Source organism: Staurois parvus, unplaced genomic scaffold, assembly GCF_062004578.1.
Source record: "Staurois parvus isolate SC_StPar_1 unplaced genomic scaffold, SC_StPar_1.0 ptg000349l, whole genome shotgun sequence".
In the NCBI taxonomy this organism is placed as follows: Eukaryota; Metazoa; Chordata; class Amphibia; order Anura; family Ranidae; genus Staurois; species Staurois parvus.
The window spans coordinates 4,840,718-4,862,185 of NW_028318145.1; the positions used below are offsets into that span (position 1 = coordinate 4,840,718).

Below are 21,468 nucleotides of genomic sequence, written 5' to 3' on the forward strand. Positions count from 1 at the left end.
GATTGACCTGTGAAGCCATAGCTGTGCGATCTCTAGTTCTGACGCCTGCATCCGTGGTCCAAATTCAGAGATGAATTTTTCCCACCTCCATGCGTCAAATGTACCTTCCCGGGGAATTTCCCATCTGGTACCCTTCGACCATTTATTCCACCTTTTGAGGGGTTCTGTAGACTTCCCCCCCAAACTCACCTTCATCAGTTGTGCAGCTGTCCTTACCCTGAAGAGGGCTGGTTCCCCCTCTCTCTTCATGGACTGACTACTGCCCATCGTGACTAGTCACTGGTATATATCCCGCGTCCGGGTACCTGTTTACCCCCTGGAGCACTCGCTGGGATCCTACCGAGAGGCCTGATTCCACCACTTTCCCAGCACAGCGTAATTTATGTGATACTTATCGATCACCCGAAGCGCATCAAGTGGCGGTCAGACTGAGAGCACACCTCCCACTCCCACAGCGCAATTTATGTGATCCTGACCACCCGAAGTGTTTGTGGTAACCAGGCTAAGTGTTATACTTCCCTGGACCGCTCACTCGCACAGCGTAATTTATGTGGTTCTCATCACCCACTGTGTTTGGCAGGCCACACCGCACAATGATGAAAGTGGCTTTTCTCTCCCTGCACACAGTAGCTAACACAAGTCAAAACAAAGAGGGGTTCTTGGATGTTACTTAGGGGTCACTGGTTGGCCGGAAACCTGCTAACTGACCTTTAGGAAATTTGTGTAAAGAAAAAAGCTTTCCTAATACACACAGAAAAACCCCTTTTCAACCTAAAAAACCGTTAAAAAGGACAAAGTGGATCCTTATGAAAAACACGGGACGTTTCACAGTAAAACAATTACACAGAGGTAAACCGAAAAACTGCGCCAAAAGTAACCTTGTTGCTGACGCAAAAATCACTCATACCAACACCGCTAAACGATCTGCGTTACACACGCAATCTTCACTGCAACCACCTAGAACCATTTACACAAAAAGTCTGCTGGACGTGAAACACGTGACACAGCAGCTTAAAACAAACCCGCTTTACAATAAGGAACTACTTTTAACAGGAAAAACACAAGAAAAACATAATCACTATACAAGAAATCTATGTGCAAAAACCCAGACTTCACCGCGCTCACTAAATGTGGAACACGTGAGGGGAAAACTCGCTTAACATACTTTAAATTGGCTGGCAATACGCAAATTTAAAGCTAAAAGCAAACAAATGAAACTAAAAAATTTGGATTAAAAACACAATATGGGTCAAATGCATATAGGAAACTTCATGCACATTGCATAGAGATTACTGCACATGTGGTAGTCAACAAAATGGCCACCAACAGGGAAAGCACATGGTCATTAACAAAATGGCCACCAAACAAAAGGAGTACATGTGGTTAGTCAAGAAAAATGACCCCCCACAGGGAAGCACATGGTAACACTAGAATGGCCCCCCACAGAGGAGCACACGGCAGACTCTAGCCTCAAAATTGCCTCTAACCTCTTACATAAAACAGACTTTTGGACAGAACATACACCGGACAATTGCACAACAATATGAAGTACACATACAACACAATTTGGCACAATCACAGAACAGATATAAAACACCAACATGTCACACTAACATGCACATGTAACAGAAAGGACCCCCTGTTGCATGCTTGCTGGGAGCAGTAGTACCACAAAACATTGCACAGACTACATACACACAGAGATCTTACAGCAGTTAACAATTAACCTAAACCTTTCAGCACTGTAATAATTACCTCACGTGGAGGGGGGTAAAGCAATCACCACAGTACCTACAACCCACAAATACTTACCTAACACTATGCAACAACTTTTACCCACTAAAACATATACCCGTTTAATTTTTGGTTGGAAGATTTTTAAACTTGACCAAATCCAGCCAACCAAACCCACCCCTCTGCTGCTCTCCGCAGAGACAAACCCTTGTCTTTCACCCACAAATCAAGAGTTTAGGACAAAAAAACTAGGTCCTTGCTAAGCGGTAATTCTTGTTAGCTAACAGAGAGCGAAATCAGCCATACGAACGCGCAAAAAGCGATCCTCTTAATGGCAGAGAGACCTGAAATGTGCCGGCATACTTTTTGCTAGTTCGTGATGGCCCATTCCCCCCTCGTTCTTGGTTAGCTATGCAAGAATACGCGTTAGTATCCACCAGGCTCGCCAAACTGTCTTGGAAATTCGCTTTAACGAATTTCTCCTTACCGTGAGTACTCGCAGTTGGATGCGCAGAAATCCCCCATAAAGCTGTGTGAATCTCGCTTACCACGACTGTAGCTAAACTACACGATTCCTGCCCATCCAACTACTTTTAGCTTCTGTTGAAATGTGGGGATGATGGAGCTCCGTTACCCTAGAATGATCAAACGACACTCTCAGGATGATGGTTGAATTCACATAAGGGCCGGTTTCAGACTCAGCCCCTGGTTTTATTAAAAATACACACATGCCCCCCACATGAATAAAGTCAATCCCCTCCCACCGAACAATGCAATGGGGAGTGCCTATACACAGGATGTACATTCCGATTGGAGCATAGCCTTTCCTATTATCTATCACTGGTCCTCCCCCATGAGCCTTCTGAGGTCAGCAGACTTCCTTCCCTTCCTCCCATGAGCCTTCTGAGGTCATATTTCCTGTCCTACTAGCTCCCATTGGCATGCAAATCCTTTGTACAAGTATTCCCTAAGCTAAACACCAGTCTGTACCTGGATGGGCCCGGTACGATCTTTATTAAAACACATCCATCCAAGATACAGTTTCAAGTTGGTAATGGGTTGTAAGATATGCATAAGCCTACACGTGGAGTTCACACCGCTTGGCGCCTTGCGTTATGAAGCCCATGTGGTACTATGCTGCTGATATGTGGATACAGGCCCACGGTCTACTGCCAGCGGCATTCGCATCGAATGCCGTGGTGGTATACACGCCGGTCTATAAGCGCAGATCTGCCATCTCATCCATTACCAAGCTGAGTACTGTAATACATACATTGTACATGCGCATGGCCCAATTGCAGCCTTCAGAGCTTTAATTAAGCCACACGAGAGACATATGAATAACACGAATATATGACACATTTAAAGTTCGACCAACAATACAAAATTTCCATGACACTGGCCCAGAAGAACCTGGTACACAGAACATACTCAGACTTCCCAACAGGCCAGATCTGCTATTTAAAGGTCTTCTATTCCACTCTGCTACGCAGTCACTGGCTAATGGCATGGCTGTAGAAAGCCAGGTCCTAAAGGATAGAGGGATTTTTCCATTTCTAAAAGCAATAAAGACCACTTCCAGGAAGATCTATTATTGTACTTGTAAATCTTTGGTGTGAGCGTAGTCATTTCAGTTCCAGAGTAGCTCACGTTCTGGCCTAGAAACATGTCATGACTGAAATCTAGCTCTTAGTATCCTAAAAGGGAAGGTATTGGCCATATCCACCCCTTTTCAAAGGTCTCTGGCTTCTTTAAATCTTTATTCATGGTGTTTTTCGCATTAAGACCCCAGTGCTATAATGGGACCTTAACTTGGTTCGCTCTTTCTGCAGTAATCACCCTTTGAACCCATCAGGAATATTTTCTTAGAGATTCTTGCCAGCAAAGTAGTTTTTTTGGGTAGCCATCACGTCTGTAAGACCTGTCTTGGAACTGTTTGCCTTTCCCCAAACTTTATAATAAGGTTGTATTACTCCCAAGACCATCCTATCTTCCAAAGGTGATTTCAGCATTCCATCTCAGTGAGGACAGTGACTGCTCTGCTGCTTAGCATCCAAAGTAATTCTCTCTACATTGCTTCGTCGTAGTCAGAGCCATTAAAGTGTATTTAAAAGCTGCTGCATTCATTAGACAGATTCCATTTTTGTTTCTTTCTGGAGGACCTCAGATGGGGCACCTTGTTTAAAATCCACCATTCCACAGTGGATCAGGAAATTGATTGCAAGAGCTTATGCTCCTAAACAAAAACCTCCTATTGTGGTGTTGGGTGCCCACTCCACTAGATCTGTAGGAGTATCCTGGGCTTTTAAGACCAAGCCTCAGTTGCCCTACTGTGTAAGGCCACCATCTGCTCCTTCTGTTCATACTATCTCAAAGTTTCACTAGGTGGATGTTCAATCTTCCGTGTATGCAGCTTTTGGCCACAAAGTTCTTGCAGCGCACTCTGAAATTGGATCCTTCAACCATGTTGTTTTATGCTCCTGTTGACACAATTCCTTTGTAGTTGTTCACCCTTTGTATTTTTTGCTTGAGGACATCTCATGGTGTATGAATAAGTTGTCTTTGTCTTGTTCTGTTCGATTAATATAAAAGGAATTTTGACTTGCCTGTCAATTCTATATCTTGGAGTACAGTACAGAACATGGGGCACCCTCCCTAACTCTCCTAGTTTACTCGCAATGTTTGCTACAAAACTGAGGAGTGGTGGAGTGGGGCAGTATTATAGGCAGGGTAAGCAAGGAGGGTATGTCCTCAAAAGCTTGCCAGTATCCAATCACCCAAAGGTGCAAGCCTAATACCCACGGTGTATGAATAGGTTGCATGTGTCCTGTACTATACTTTTACAGTTAAGTCCAACTTTTTATCGTATGTGTATTTTGATTGCATTTGAAAATGAACCAAATATGTGCAAAAATACCTAATGAATGAGCCCTTTAGTTGAAGATGCAGAAATTTGTCTTTTCTTTGTGTTCATATGTAGGAAATGTTGGATTGTGCTAGATATGCAACAACCTATAAAGCCGACTAAAGGGTTATAGCTGCATAGAAAGTGATTAAATAGTCTGTCATAAGAATGGCAAATTCATCTTAATATAACCTAGAGCTCATTATTCCATTAGTCTTTCTTAAAAGTTAAGGCGGAGATCCAGTCTCTGGTGAAAAATATAAATCAGCAGCTACAAAAACTGTAGCTGCTGAATTAAAAAAAAAACAAAAAACAGCCACTCGCTTGTCCTAGGATCCAGCGGTTTTGTCACTGCAGCCGGGTCCACCGGCCATCCTTTGTCCCTGGTGCCGGCATTTTAATTGTGGCAGCTTTCAGCTTCACAGTCGGGTGCCCACTGTGCATGCGTGAGTAGTGCTGCGCATTGTGAATGGTCCCGCAGACCTCTGGGACCTGTAATGTGTCCCAGAAGACTGAGGGGGAAGGAGAACCTCTACTTCTTCCGATCGCCTAGGCGAGCACAGCAGAAGTGGGAGAGGGTAGCTGTCAAAATCACACCCCCACTCCCCAAAGGTGCCAATCTTTAAAAGGGAGCAGGGGACGAGGCCTTAAAGTGGAACTTCCCCTTTTGGGTGGAGCTCTGCTTTAAGCAAAACCCTGAAAGTTACTGTATCTATTTTGTTTGGAAATACTGTATCTTTTTTTGCAGTAGCAATAAAGTGATCTTGTCAATATCAATAATACAAAAAAGAACCTTGTTCTTCCCTGGCAAGTACTATGGGTGATCTCCCCTTTCCCTTTTGGGCCTATCTTCAAATCAGACATTTTCTTCTCTCTCCTGCATATCGCCATAAATGGGTCCGCCCTCTCACCTCCTTTGAGTCACTCTGTTCAAAGAACCACGGAGGCATTTAGTATCATTTACCTATCTGCTTCTTCTTGGTGACAGAACCTCTGATTAACTTCCCGCCTGCAAAGCTTGGAAAAGAGACTTAAACATTGACTTTTCTTCCTCTTGATTGGGACCAAATCTTTATTTTTTCTCATAAGTGCTTCTTGAATGTTTCGGCACAAGAAAACGGATACAAGTTGGCGACACATTGGTAAAATACACCTTCTAGAATCCATCATTTTAATCCATCCAGACCCAGTATTTGTTGGAGATGTGGGGCTCCTATTGGATCTCTTCTTCATATCTGGTGGGACTGCCCTGTGGTTAAGCCCTTTTGGCAGGAGGTACATCGGATTACTTCTTTGGTGTCTACTCTTGATATTGAGTTCTCTCCGGCCCAACTCCTCCTCCACCACACACCTCTTCCAAAACATCTATATTTCAAATCTATGGCTATGCATATGCTTAACGCGGCTAAACTTTGCTTACCGGTTCTCTGGGGGTCTGTTCACCCCCCAAAGTGCAAGATTGGTTCATACGCTTGAACAGAATTGCTAAAATGGAAGAGCTGATTGCTTCTTCTCTGGATAACCCTATCAAATTTTCTCATACGTGGTCCTGTTGGATTCACTTCCGAACAACCCCTGAATATCGTTCTTTCATGGGCCTTGCTGATTGATTCTGAATCTCTCTGATACTCCGTAGTGTTTCTGGCGATATATCGTCTGTTTTTTCAAGGTTGTGATTGAGGTCCTTTGTCTCGATGTCCTGTACTGCTTGGAGCAAGCTACGCTTGGCACCCTGATACGCCTGCTACTGTCCCCAGCTCGCTTCTCTGCCAGGGTTGCGCGTATCTCTCATGTCCTGGGAGTCTTGAGTAAAGGTGACTTACCTACCCTCCTACTCCTCCACACCTCCTTCCCGTCCGACCCTTCCCCAACCACCCATCTCCCTCCCCCCTCCCCTTTTTTTTTTTTCTTTTTTTGTCTTCTCCTCTCTTCCCTTTTTTTTCATGCTTATTCTTAAATTCTTTAATCCCAATTTCCTTGCCTTCTTACTCAGAGTTTAGCTTTCATTCTCCCCTTTCTATTTTGGTACACTTCTCTACTCATAGGAGCCCTACTCCCTATCTGCAATCCAGCTGCGCATATGTTTAACTTTTACATATCTCCTTTCCTTTACCCACGTGCTGGCAACCTGTAGTGGGTTACCTCAGTTTCATCAAAAGTACAAGGCCATATCCTACAAGCCCTTGCACCCCCCCTCCACACCTACTGTATACATTTCCAACGCATACCTTTGACTCACTGGCCCTGCTCTTTGCTGATGCTCAGTAACTGAGGTTATATATCATGAACCCTGCCAGTGCTGTGATTCCAATATGCTGAATAAGGGCTTGAGACCAGATATGCCTCTAATGTTCCTGTGCTTGCATGTTCTCATTTTTCCCATTTCCTTTTCCCTGGGATGACTTACGTCTGATTCTTTGTGTATGTGTTGCAGTGTATCTTTTTGTTTGCTGTATGTGTATTACCTCCTTTTGTATTTACAACTGATACCTTGTATTACCTGTACTTATTGTATGCTCTGAGTTTATTAATAAACTTTATGGGAAAAAAAACAAAAAAACAAAAAAGAACAGTTTTTAACCACTTCCGGCAAATGGATGTTCCCGTACATCCTTGGGATTCAGTGGTTGTACCAGGGTCATGGCTGCAGCTGCAGTTATGACCCTGGTGTGTCATAACCCTTGGCTCTATACACCACCACAATGGATTTGAAATGAAACGAACAAGATGTGCTTTAACTGCAGACTGTCAGCTTTAATTTTGAGGGAATTTACATCCAAATCAGGTGAACGGTATAGGAATTACAACAGTTTGCATATGTACCTCCCTCCTCCCAAGAATTCTTTCCCTGCTGAAGAAAACACCCTTCACAACAGTTGGCCAGATCAAGAACACTCTCCAGGAGGTAGGTGTATGTGTGACAAAGTCAACAATCAAGAGAAGACTTCACCAGAGTGAATACAGAGGGTTCATTACAAGATGTAAACCATTGGTGAGCCTCAAAAACAGGAAAGCCAGATTAGAGTTTGCCAAACGACATCTAAAAAAGCCTTCACAGTTCTGGAACAACATCCTATGGACAGATGAGACCAAGATCAACTTGTACCAGAGTGATGAGAAGAGAAGAGTATGGAAAAGGAAAGGAACTGTTCATGATCCTAAGCATACCACCTCATCAGTGAAGCATGGTGGTGGTAGTGTCATAGCGTGGGCATGTATGGCTGCCAATGGAACTGGTTCTCTTGTATTTATTGATGATGTGACTGCTGACAAAAGCAGCAGGATGAATTCTGAAGTGTTTCGGGCAATATTATCTGCTCATATTCAGCCAAATGCTTCAGAACTCATTGGACGCAGCTTCACAGTGCAGATGGACAATGACCCAAAGCATACTGCAAAAGCAACCAAAGAGTTTTTTTAAGGGAAAGAAGTGGAATGTTATGCAATGGCCAAGTCAATCACCTGACCTAAATCCGATTGAGTATGCATTTCACTTGCAGAAGACAAAACTGAAAGGAAAATGCCCCAAGAACAAGAAGGAACTGAAGACAGTTGCAGTAGAGGCCTGGCAGAGCATCACCAGGGATGAAACCCAGCGTCTGGTGATGTCTATGCGTTCCAGACTTCAGGCTGTAATTGACTGCGAAGGATTTGCAACCAAGTATTAAAAAGTAAAAGTTTGATTTATGATTATTATTCTGTCCCATTACTTTTGGTCCCTTAACAAGTGGGAGGCACATATGCAAACTGTTATAATTATATATATATATATATATATATATATATATATATATATATATATATATATATGGGGCGCTGTATAATGTTAAAGTGATCTGAGTGGCTATACAGACCTCCTGTATAATTAATGAAAGTAATTAAAAACCTCTATAAAAGGGAAATACCCGGATCACCGGGGACACTTTTACCACGTGTAAGGATAGGCTTTAGGTCTATATCATGACATGCCTTACGGGGTTTTTGATCCACGGGTTACCCCACTGACCGATCTTGCACGTACCATATTCTAAGCCTTATTACTACCTCTCTGGCTTGGCTAATGCTTAGGGAAGTGATCCAATTTAACTTTTTATTACCTATACATTTATACATTCTACTGTCACTTAACCCCTTACACTTATCTTGCACGTACCATATTCTAAGCCTTATTACTACCTCTCTGGCTTGGCTAATGCTTAGGGAAGTGATCCAATTTAACATTTTATTACCTATACATTTATACATTCTACTGTCACTTAACCCCTTACTCCCCCCCCCCCCCCCCAAATTATTATTATGATTTTTTTTTTCTTTCCTTCCCCCATATTCCCCCCACTGATATTCAAGAAGTGACAACATAGACATACATTGATCCTCTTTCCTCTGCGTATCCACTGGCTTACATTGTATGCCTGACGTAATGTTCTACCCCATTTTGACTTGTATTACAGTTTACAATATGTCCCGTCTGCGAAACGGGAGGCAACATGTCATGTTTATGTTCTGACTGTGATCTATAGCTGTATATGCTTATATTAATAAAGTATTTTTGGATTAAAAAAACCTCTAGAAACCATGGTAAGTTTAAGATTTTTATATAATCCATACATAACCCCAAATATATTATCCTAATCATATAGAACAGGACACAGGCTTGATATTCATAGACATTGTGTTATAGGCTGGTAACCTCAAGTGATAGAACAATGGCCTCTGAGCATCCCCCTATTACCCTATCCCACTTCATAAGGCCTCCGTTTTTTGCTAGTTTCCTTAGGTGATGGATCTCTTCTCACTTATGGAGAAATCACTCTTAGCTTAACCAGTTTATTATTTTAACCTCAGATTTTTCAATCAACTATTCAGTCTTCTAGTCCACTAATAGAAGCAATGCATCCGGATTAATAAAACCTTGGGAGCTGTACCTGGACTCCATGCCCATGGGGAAGGCCTGCAATGTTTTAGGCAGTGGATCAGCACGCCGTTTGCCACAAGGTGCTATACAGGTCCAAGACTGCGGTCCATCCCTCAGACCCTGTAGACCCCTGTGGGGGTATGCCCACTGTGAAGGGCGAAACCTGGACCCTATATAGCAGTGGTTCTCAACCTGTGGGTCGCGACCCCTTTGGGGGTCGAACGACCCTTTCACAGGGGTCCCCTAAGACCATCAGAAAACACATATTTCCGATGTGTAAAGAGCAGCTACTGTGTAGGAAGCAGCTGCTGTGTAGAAAGCAGCTACTCTGTTAAAAGCAGCTACTGTGTTGAAAGCAGCAGTATTGGAGGTAAAACGACACTCATGAATTATAATTTCTGGGTAAATAATTTTATGGTTGGGGGTCACCACAACATGAGGAACTGTATTAAAGGGTCACGGCATTAGGAAGGTTGAGAACCACTGCTATATAGGGACTAGCAATGTGGACGAGTAAAAGAGTGTCACCTTGTTTTCTCCAGCCATACTATAGTCCAACAGCAAGTATGAGACAAAATGTTGCAATTATTTGTTTTATATTACTTATGTGTATCCTGAATAGTATGCAGCTATCAAGGAAACTAGGAATATGTTTGGAATTTATTTACTTGCAGTGGTAACCTTTAAAAACTTGGCAATAAAATTCAACCACTCAGAGTTTAGTCTTAGGCAAATGACCAGATGTTACATTACTCCGTAGGTCGTATAGTTTACCCTCACTTCTGCTTAGAGCCTTTTATATGGTCATGGGCACTTCTATCCAAAACAGTCACCACCAGATGGCTGGCAGAAACCAAGCTCAAAAAGAACTGCAGCAAAAGCTCAGGAAAACATTCACTCTTCCAAAGGCCTGAAAAACATTAGGCCACATAGCACTCTGCCTACCTGACAAAGGCAGCCTATGCCACAATTACTCAGACAGCTAGTAGCTTTAATGCAGCCATCACTGTCCAGGGCTCAAAAGCATCAGGCTACTTCTCTACTTCCACTTTCTCTACCTGAGTTGGATTCTGATATGCTGCTCTAGAAGGAAGGAAGACACTGACTGTTTTTCATGTTGCAGTGGGACACTGACCGATGATATTTTAGTGGGACACTATTGCAGATGTTGATGGGACACTGGTACACTGTGACAGATGTTGATGGGATACAGGTACACTGTGACAATTGTTGATGGGGCACTGGTACATTGTGACAAATGTTGATGGGGCACTGGTTTATTGTGACATATTCTGATGGGGCACTGGTACACCATGGCAGATGTTGATGGGACACTAGTACACTGTAACATGTTGATGAGGCTATGGAACACTGGTAGATGTTTGAGCACTGGTACACTGTGAGAAATGCTGAATGTCCACCGACGGACACCAACATATGTTGACAGTCCACTAGGGACACAGGCTGATGTTGCAATGGGACACTGTGACAGATGTTTATGGGACATTGGTACACTGTGACATGTTGAATGGACACTGGTACACTGCAACATATGTTGATGTGCACTTGGACACTTACAGATGGTGCTTGGTGCACTGTTGATGGCTGCATTCTGTATGATCTGTGTGTAACTGCACAGTAAAATCAGCAGCTACACACAGATCACTGACAGGCTGCAGCGATCCCCCTCTTCCCTTCTCACTGGGCTTAGGAGGTGAGTCAATACAGAGACAAGTGCCTGTGTTTACATTGTTTGATGACTGTGATTGGACACAGCTATCACTTGCTTGGGAGGGCCAATCAAGGAGCCCATATCCCGATCTATGATGTGTTGAGTCCAAGGGACACAGCCATCATGGGATCACACTGCTGTGTGGCCTCAGATTCTGACAGGGTGTACATCCAGTCAGAATGGCGCTTGTCCCACATGACCGATTATTTACAGTGGTCCGGTTGGAAGCGGTTAAAGAAGTTACTCCTGTTTTTGGCTAGGGCCAGGTTTGCTCAGTCACTGGCATCAGGTGCTTTGAAAATTCCCTGGACTCATTTCCAGCTAATGTATGTCTTTCCTCCAGTGCAAATTCTGCCTTGACTGCTCGGCACATTAGAGCAAGAAAAGAATTCTCATTGCACCAAAGTGGCCCAGAACCTGGTACAAAGATCTATTCAAAATTCTATGAGATAACACCTGGTCCAAATGTCCAAACAGGTCGAGAAATCCCCCTCTTACCTGAGATAGAGTATATACAAAATCACAATATCTTAAAAGACAAATGTCAATCTTTATTTATAGACATATCTTATTTGTAAAAACAAAAGAACCGCATAGGTCCCTAAAACTCTTGTAAACCATGTGGGTCACTAAATTATGCTACATCCAATCAAATAGTGGTACAGAGTACATATACCCTTTGCATACAAAGACACACCAACAAAGAACTGTCAAATGGGGTATAGCTTGGCCAGTCAAGGTGTAGTCTTTGAAATATCCCAACATGTTTCGGAAAAATCATTCCTTCTTCAGGGGAAGGAATTTGATATAACGATGCTACAATATAATAAAGCATCAGTATAATACTGCAACTGTTTGAAAAAAAAACATTTTTTCACAACATGTAATGAATAAGAGCAGATAGTGGCATGTATGTGTTGCCCTTGTGATGTCATTTGAATACACTTACATCCTCTGCATATACAATAGTCTGAAGGTCATAAGAACAGGATTATAAAGCATATGGAGTTGCTGTCAACCCATAGCCCATAAAGGTCCCACCAGAGAAGTGTCCTCAGGCCATTCGCATCACCACAAAAATTCAATGGATTCCAACCTTGGACATCCAAATGTTCTTTAAAAGTGTAAATTGGTATACTGCCATAAGCATATATACATAAACTGTATCAGAGACTAGATCACAAAATTACAAAGTAACCAAAAATATTAGATTAAAATGTCCAAAAAAGAGAGAAATGCAGTAGATAATGAATAAAAATATGTAGTATGTGTGCCGGGATCCAACCCGGAGTAGGTTAAAAAATGCATTAAAAAAACCCATGATATGCCCATCGACAGCCTTCATCTAAGTTAAAAAAAAAATCACCCAAGCATGGATTATACCAAAGTGGGGCATTCGGAGAGATGCCCAGGGACATATTGGAGATCTGTTTAATGCACAGCTTCAGTATACTCCTAGAAACTGCTAATATGGTCTTACCCTCAGTGGTGAGGATCTCACATCACCTCTGTAGAAAAAAAATCAACAACACCTTGGAAGAAGAAGCCACTGCTGCTTCAACTTCCGTTGCCGCATTATTAAATTGAGGGAACATTCGCCAATGTATATGCAGCAAGTCAGACACAAAATAATGCATGCAAAGATCCGGTAGTGCCAGACCACCTCTATTAATGGGAAATTGCTAAATATCCAGGGACACTCTAGGCGCTGTAGAACCCCACAAAAAGGAACTAATCAAAGAATTAATGTATTTAAAAAGGCTTTCATAAATGTATATTGGAGCATGGGAATGAATATAAAGAAATTTCAGCAAATCATCTTGAACAAGTTTATCCTACCCAACAATATTAACAAAAGATCCCTCCATTTCTAAGCCCTTTCTTTAATGATCTAATAATAGGCCAAAGATTTTTGTTCGAAAAGAAGGTTAGCGAGATCTGAATATTAACCCCAAGGTATTTAAAATTATCTGATATAGCAATAGGACATCGAGAGGGAGGTAGTAAATTTGGTTGTTTGTCCAGGGGAAATAAGGTTGATTTATCCTAGTTAACGCGGAAACAGAAATATTCTCTAAATTCCTGGATAAGCAAGAAGGCTGCAGACAGCAAAGAGTTTGGATCATTTAGGTATAATAGCATATCATCCGCATACAGTGATGCACGTTCCTCAAATTCCCCTATACATAGGCCCTTGACATTAACATCCTCTCTCAATTTCACAGCCAATGGCTCAATCGCCAGTGCGAATAAGAGAGGGGATAAAGGGCAACTCTGTCTGGTTCCCTGACAGATCTGAAATGGGTCCAAGATAAGCCTGTTGACCCTTACTTGAGCCATAGGTTCATAATAAAGCATTTTCACCCAAGAGATACAGAAAATATGGATCCAAAACCATACTTGTCCAGGAGTGGGAAAAGATATGCCCATTCCACAGAATGAAATGGTTTTGGTATAGATAATGGGATTTACACAGCTTTTACTTTGACTGCTCATCCCATTTCTTGAGGTGCAAAAATACCAGGATAGTACAAACACCCTCAAATGACCCCTTTTCGGAAAGTAGACACCCTAAGCTATCTACTGAGATGCATATTGACTCCATGGAAGATTTATTTTTTTTCCACAAGTTTCTGGAAAATGACAAAACCTTTTTTTTTTTTTACACAAAGTTGGCATTTTAAATTATTTATTTCTCACACAAGCCATGGGTATATGTGGAATTACACCCCAAAATACATTCTGCTACTTCTACTGAGTATGGGGATGCCACATGTGTGAGACTTTTTGGGAGCCTAGCCACGTACAGGAGCCTGAAATCCAATGACCACTTTGAAAGCCTGAAGGTGCGTAACTTCCTCATTACACTTCCTCACTACCTCTCACAGTTTCAAAGGCCCAAACATGCCAGGATAGCACCACACCCCCCCAAATTACCCCCAAATTACCCCCAAATTCTGGAAAGTAGACACCCCAAGGAGTTTAAAAAGAGGCATAGTGAGTATTTTGCAGATATCATTTTTTCTCACAAGGTTTTGAAATATAAAAAAAAATAGAAAAAATATGTTTTTGTTTTTTTTCTTCATTTTCCAAAAACTTGTGGCAACAAATGAGATCTGCAAAATACTTACCGTGCTTTTTATCAAATTCCTTGGGTGTCTACTTTCCAAAAAGGGGTCATATGGGGGGGGGGGGTAGGTGCTATCCTGGCATTTCAGGGCCTCCAAAACTGTGATATGTAGTTAGGAAGTGTAATGAGGAAATAAAGCCCTTTAAAAGCCTGAAGTTGCTTATTGGATTTTGGGGTCCTGTGCTTGGCTAGACTGCCAAAATGTCTCTCACATGTGGTACCCCCATACTCTGGAGAAGTAGCAGAATGTATTTTGGAGAGTAATTCCACATATCCCCAAAGCATGTGTGAGCAGTAAATCATTTAAGTGACAATTTTGTGTAAAAAAAAAAATATATATATATTTTTTTTTGACATTTTCCAGAAACTTGTGGTAAAAAAAATAAATTCTTCTATTGATTCAACATGCCTCTCAGCAAATAATTTGGGGTGTCTACTTTCCAAAAAGGGGTCGTTTTCGGGGGTGGGGGTGTTTTATGCCCAGCATTAGAAGTTTATGCCACACATCACTCACTCTTCTAACCACCTGAAGATCAAGCCTTTTCTGACACTTTTTGTTCACATGAAACAAATTTTTGCTAGGAAATTAATTTAAACCCCCAAACATTATATATTTTTTTTAAAGCAGACACCCTAGTGAATAAAATGGTGGGTATTACAATTTTTTATGGCACATAGTACTCGTGCAGCGATTTTTCAAAAGCAAATTTAAAAAAAAAATACACTTTTTTTACTTTTAATGCACAAAACCACAATATTTTGGTCAATTATTTCATAAAATATAAAAGATAATGGTATGCCGAGTAAATAGATACCAAACATGACATGCTTTCAAACTGCGCATGCCCCGTGCAATGGCGACAATCTGCAAACATTTTTAATATCCATAGGCAACGCTTTAAAAGCTACCATTTTAGATTTACAGAGGAGGTCTAGTGTTAGAATTACTGCCCTTGATCTGAAGTTCACGGCAATACCTCACATGCATGGTGCAATCGCTGTTTACATACCGGCACAGGGTCAAGGCTTGGGAGGGGCACTTTTTTTTTTTTTTATAAATTATTTTGATTCTTTTTTATTATTTTTACATTTTTACCTTTCATTTTTTTTTCTTTGATCACTTCTAATGCTATAACAGGAAATGCAAATATCCCCTATAACTTCAATGGGTATTGTCATATATTCTTTTTTGAGAAATCTGGGGTCTCTCAGACTCTAGATATCTCCTCTGCCCTTACATTATCTAATCAAACCAAAATCAGTGTGATCAGATGCTTTCCCAATTTACAAATGGTGCTGTTTATATCCTGCGAAACCGAAGTGATGAAATGCTTGTAGCTTCCGAATTCTTAAGCTATAGAGATGATTGGCACCCTTCTGGTCTCCAATCAGCTCTATGGTCAGCTGGCAGAAACACCGGCTGCATTCTCAGGTTCCCTTGATGGCACAAGACTGCCCGAGAAGGCCGTGGAAGGCAGCGGGGGAGGGGGGGCATCACCTCCCACTGCTTGTAAAAGCAATCCTGAAGCTAATTAACCGCTAGGATTGCACTTACATGAAAGCCGATTGCATGCTGAAAAAAACGATATCAGGATGATGCCTGCAGCTGTAGGCATCATCCTGGTATAACCATTCAAAGTCCAGGTATGTACCAGTACGTCACTGGTCCTTGTTGGGTATATATACTATGTTCTTTTTTTTTTGTATGCAGCCTGTGGACTGAATGACAAAAATTAGAAGAAATCTCTGCCAGAAAAAGTGTGTGGTATGCCCACCATTAGAATATACCGCCCTGTGTCCACCCACTTCTAATGGTGGGCACGCATTAGGTCACAATTTGCCACAAGCGCCAGTTCCAAGATTGAACAAATGTCTAAATAGTGGCACGCTTGAATAAAAATTGTCCACGTATAAGTGGTACCCCATATGGAAAAAGGATGACACCAAGTCCCAAACTATCTTGTCACTGCTTTCCATGTAGTCTGGGAATCCAGGGGGCTCCACGTGACTATCTTTTCCCTCGTAAATCCGAAACTTATAAGTATAGCCTGTTGTCCTTTCACAGATCTTCTACATCGTGACCCCGTATCTTGCATAGCTTGCAGGGGAGATATTGTTTGAATGCAAGGCGGCCAGAAAAATGAATGAGGGACTCCTCAACGCAGATGTTTTGCTGGGGAGTATAGACATCTGCAAATTTTTGGTTAAGGTGATTTGCGAGGGGCTGAATTTTTTGGAACCGGTCAAATTCAGGGTTTCCCTGAGGATGACACAGTGTATTGTCGCTGAAATGCATAAAACACATTATACTCTCATATCTATGCCTGGCCATGGCAGCAGAGAACACGGGCATACGATGAATCGGGTCTACGGACCAATACAACCGCAATTAATTTCTTTTAGTAATGCCCATGTTGAGGGTTAGGCCCAAAAAAAATGTAAATTTGAAAACCGCGATGAGTTTCCATGCGAATGGTCTGGCAAGGTTTGAATTTGGGTTGGCGGCGATAAATTGTTGTGCATATAAATTGCTTTGATCCACGCATACAGATATTCCGTGAAAAACAGCTCCAAAAATCAAGGAGGTATGTGAAAGACCAGGATGTACTAGACCGCTGGTACTCGCCAATTCACCAAAAGGTAGAGCGGCACTAGTACTGGCACGCTGCTGCATATGAGAGTCATCAAAATTTACCGACAGGTGCTAACAGAGATCAGGCCTGATTCTGCAAACACTGCGGTTTTGTGTGCAATGACCTACTGACACTGCGCTTGATGGGGAAGAAGGGGGGTGGGTAAGCGTAGGGGCTAAACACAGGTGCTGGGGCTGATCCCGCTAACGCTGCATTTTTGGGGACGCTATACTAATGTGAACGCTTGTATAGTGCTGATCTGATCAAAGATATTGACCCGTTCCTACACTATACTAGCAATGGAGGTTTATTGTACATGAGCATGCTCCTGGCAATCAAGGGGTTAAATGTGATGACTGGTGTACTGACGGGCAATCTGACGCTATCTGGGAGGGGCGTGAAAACCATGGCAGCGCAAATCATGTATATATGTGATTTTGCACACCCATGCCACCCTGTAGCAGTACTTCTGCTATAGGGTGGTCAGGAAGCGGTTACAGAAGAGATTTGTGTTACGGCGCTGCGTTACTTTAACTGACAATTGTGCAGTCATGCAACACTGCACCCAAATTAAATTTACATCCTTTTTTCCCCACAAATTGAGCTTTCTTTCGGTGGTATTTGATCGCCTTTGCGTTTTTTTATTTTTTGCGCTATAAAAAAAAAGTTGACCATTTTGAGAAAAAAAAAATCAATATTTTGGACTTTTTGCTATAAAACATGTCCAGTAAGAAAATTTAAAAATAAAATTTCAACATAAATTTTGGCCAAAATGCATTCTGCAACATGTCTTCGCTACAAAAAAAAAAAAATACGTGTAAATTAATTGGTTTATGTGAAAGTTATAGCGTTTACAAATAGCGGGAAAGATACTGGGATTTTTCATTTTTATTTATACTAATAATGGCGGCAATCAGCGACTTATGGCGGCGATCAGTGACTTATGGCGGCGATCAGCGACTTATGGCAGGACTGCGGGGGACATTACAACCAAAAATGTAAATGTATTTTATTGGTATTTTATGTAATAGACTAACACAAAGTTGCACGTAATTGTGAAGTGGAAGGAAAATGATAAATGGTTTTCAAAATTTTTTACAAATATCTGAAAAGTGTGGCGTGCATTTGTATTCAGCCCCCTTTACTCTGATACCACTAACTAAAATCTAGTGGAACCAATTGCCTTCAGAAGTCACCTGTGTGTAATTTAATCTCAGTATAAACACAGCTGTTCTGTGAAGCCCTCAGAGGTTTGTAAGTGAACATTAGTGAGCAAACAGCATCATGAAGGCCTAGGAACACACCAGACAGGTCAGGGATAAAGTTGTGGAAATATTTAAAGCAGGGTTAGGTTATAGAAAAACATCCCAAGCTTTGAATATCTCACAGAGCACTGTTCAATCCATCATCTGAAAATGGAAAGAGTATGGCACAACTGCAAACCTACCAAGACATGGCCATCCACCTAAACTGATAGGCCGGGCAAGGAGAGCATTAATCAGAGAAACAGTCAAGAGGCCCATGGTAAGTCAGCAGCTGTAGATATCCACAGCTCAGGTGGGAGAATCTGTCCACGGGACAACTATTATTCATGCACTCCACAAATCTGGCCTTTGTGGAAGTGGCAAGAAGAAAGCCATTGTTGAAAGCAAGCCATAAGAAGTTCCGTTTGCTATGTGGAAAACTAACCACACCCTTAACACACCATCCCCACCGTGAAACATGGTGGTGGCAACATCATGTTGTGAGGATGTTTTTCTTCAGCAGGAACAGGGAGGCTGGTCAAAGTTGATGGGAAAATGGATGGACCCAAATACAGGGCATTCTTTGAAGAAAACCTGTTAGTCTGCAAAAAACGTGAGACTGGGACGGAGGTTCACCTTCCAGCAGAACAACAACCCTAAACATACAGCCAGAGCTACAATAGATGGATTAGATCAAAGCATATTCATGTGTTAGAATGACCCAGTCAAAGTCCAAGACTTTGTGGCAGGACTTGAAAATTGCTGTTCACAGATGCTCTCCATCCAATCTGACAGAGCTTGAGCTATTTTGCAAAGAAGAATGGGCAAAAATGTCACTCTAGATGTGCAAAGTTGGTAGAGACATACCCAAAAAGACTTGCAGCTGTAATTCCAGTGAAAGGTGGTTCTACAAAGTATTGACTCAGGAGGGCTGAAAACAAATGCACACCACACTTTTCAGATATTTATTTGTAAAAAAAATTTAAAACCATTTATCATTTTCCTTCCACTTCACAATTATATGCCACTTTGTGTTGGTCTATCACATAAAATACCAATAAAATACATTTATGTTTTGGTTGTAACATGACAAAATGTTGAAAATGTTAAGGGATATGAATACTTTTTTCATGGCACTGTACATATAGAAATAGCCCTTCTTAAAGGTCAAGTCACAAATTGACCGATCCGAATCTGAGGCACGCGATTTGCTTGGAAGGTGGAAGAGGCACTGTTTGATGGTGATCTGCTGATAATCACTTTGCAGATTTGTTTGGAATTACATTGATACAGGAAGAAAAAGTGGACTATAAATATTAGTTAATAATTATTTTCACAGAAGAAGATATATATTCAATTATGGACTGTGCATTATAAGTTTAGAGATGGAAGACACTGATTATATGTATTCTTTTTCAAACATATATTCACTTGCATGAACTATTATTTGTGTACAGTATGTGGCTTATGTGATAACATTTCACAACATTTTGATTGCTTGGAGTTTAATTTTATTTTGATTGCTACTAGACTCACTCATGTTATAAACTGATTCTTTGCCAATCCCTTAATTGGTTTCCACTAAGCTGATATACAGGATTAAAAATGTCAACTTCAACATACAGAGCCACCCACAATCTTGCCCCCCAAGTTACATCACCAAACTCATCTAGAAAAATCACCCAAATCATACTTGGCTCCTTTCTAGATGTCCTGCTCTTCTGTTTGCCTTTAGGCGATCCCTGAAAACTCATATGCTCACAGAAGCCTCTGCTGCCTCCACCTAAAAACTGTGCTTCAGCCGTCTCCATCAGTCCATTCCCCAGAGCAGTTACCTTTCTTACCACTTCCCTCTCCCTTTTAGATTGTAAGCCCCACAAACATGGCCCTCCAAATTCTTGTGTTTAACTGTATTGTATCTGTACTCTGTATTTACTGTATATTTTAAAGCACTGCACAAACTGTGCTATATAATGCCTGCATAATAATAATTAGTAAAATAATATTCTGTCTGCATATGCACATGTTTGTTTTAAATCCTGGTGAGATCTTATTATCATATAGCAAGTGAACTACCATGTGTTAATATGTGAGGTTTTTTTGTGATTCTTTGTTTGATTTTGTGTCCCTTTGTTCTTTGATTGATAGTATTTTCACTTATTATAGGACACAAGCTGACATCTCAAGAGAAAAATGAACTTCTTGCTACAACAGGATCACTGTATGTGGCTGTACAAATCAGGTCACACCACTTTCTAAATAACACAAGGTATGTTTTAACACACAGAAGTGTGTGTGTCATTCTTTGAAATTTTATAGCAACAAATCAGATTTTAACTTTGATGGTCTCGCTAGAATTAGCACATTACTAGCTAAGGTGTGTAGTTTCTGGTTTTGGAACTGCTGGGAAAAAAAGTACACATGGAATTGCATAAAAAAAAAAAATAGGTGCCCTCAAAGTAGCTGTATAACTTTGCTTTTTATCATTTGGATTCTTTCTAGGTTTTAGTTTCAATACATTCCTGTTGTGCAAAGCTCTGCACAAACTGCTGGTGCTATATACAGTGGGGCAAAAAAGTATTTAGTCAGCCACCAATTGTGCAAGTTCCACTTAAAAAGATGAGAGGCCTGTAATTGGCATCATAGGTAGACCTCAACTATGAGAGACAAAATGAGAAAACAAATCCAGACAATCACATTGGCTGATTTGGAAAGAATTTATTTGCAAATTATGGTGGAAAATAAGTATTTGGTCACCTACAAACCAGCAAGATTTCTGGAACTCACAGACCTGTACCTTCTTCTTTAAGAGGCTCCTCTGTCCTGCAGTCATTACCTGTATCAATGGCACCTGTTTGAACTTGTTATCAGTATAAAAGACACCTGTCCACAACCCTAAACAGTCACACTCCAAACTCCACTATGGTGAAGACCAAAGAGATGTCAAAGGACACCAGAAACAAATTTGTAGACCTGCACCAAGCTGGGAAGACTGAATCTGCAATAGGCAAGCAGCTTGGTGTGAACAAATCAACTGTGGGAGCAATAATTAGAAAATGGAAGACATACAAGACCACTGATAATCTCTCTCGATCTGGGGCTCCATGCAAGATCTCACCCCGTGGGGTCAAAATGATCACAAGAACGGTGAGCAAAAATCCCAGGACTACACGGG

The 21,468-nt window shown here is 41.4% G+C and overlaps 1 protein-coding gene across 1 annotated transcript in view; it reads left to right on the top strand.

Moving 5' to 3' along the window:
* The window catches only part of LOC149456761 (propionyl-CoA carboxylase alpha chain, mitochondrial-like), a gene marked incomplete at its 3' end in the record, with an annotated part of 701,434 nt that overhangs the window by 499,197 nt on the left and 180,769 nt on the right, over nt 1–21,468 (top strand). Inside the window, exon 18 of the mRNA XM_089684514.1 lies at nt 20,460–20,562. Coding sequence (XP_089540640.1) covers nt 20,460–20,562 — 103 coding nt within the window. The remainder of the gene's footprint in view (nt 1–20,459; nt 20,563–21,468) is intronic.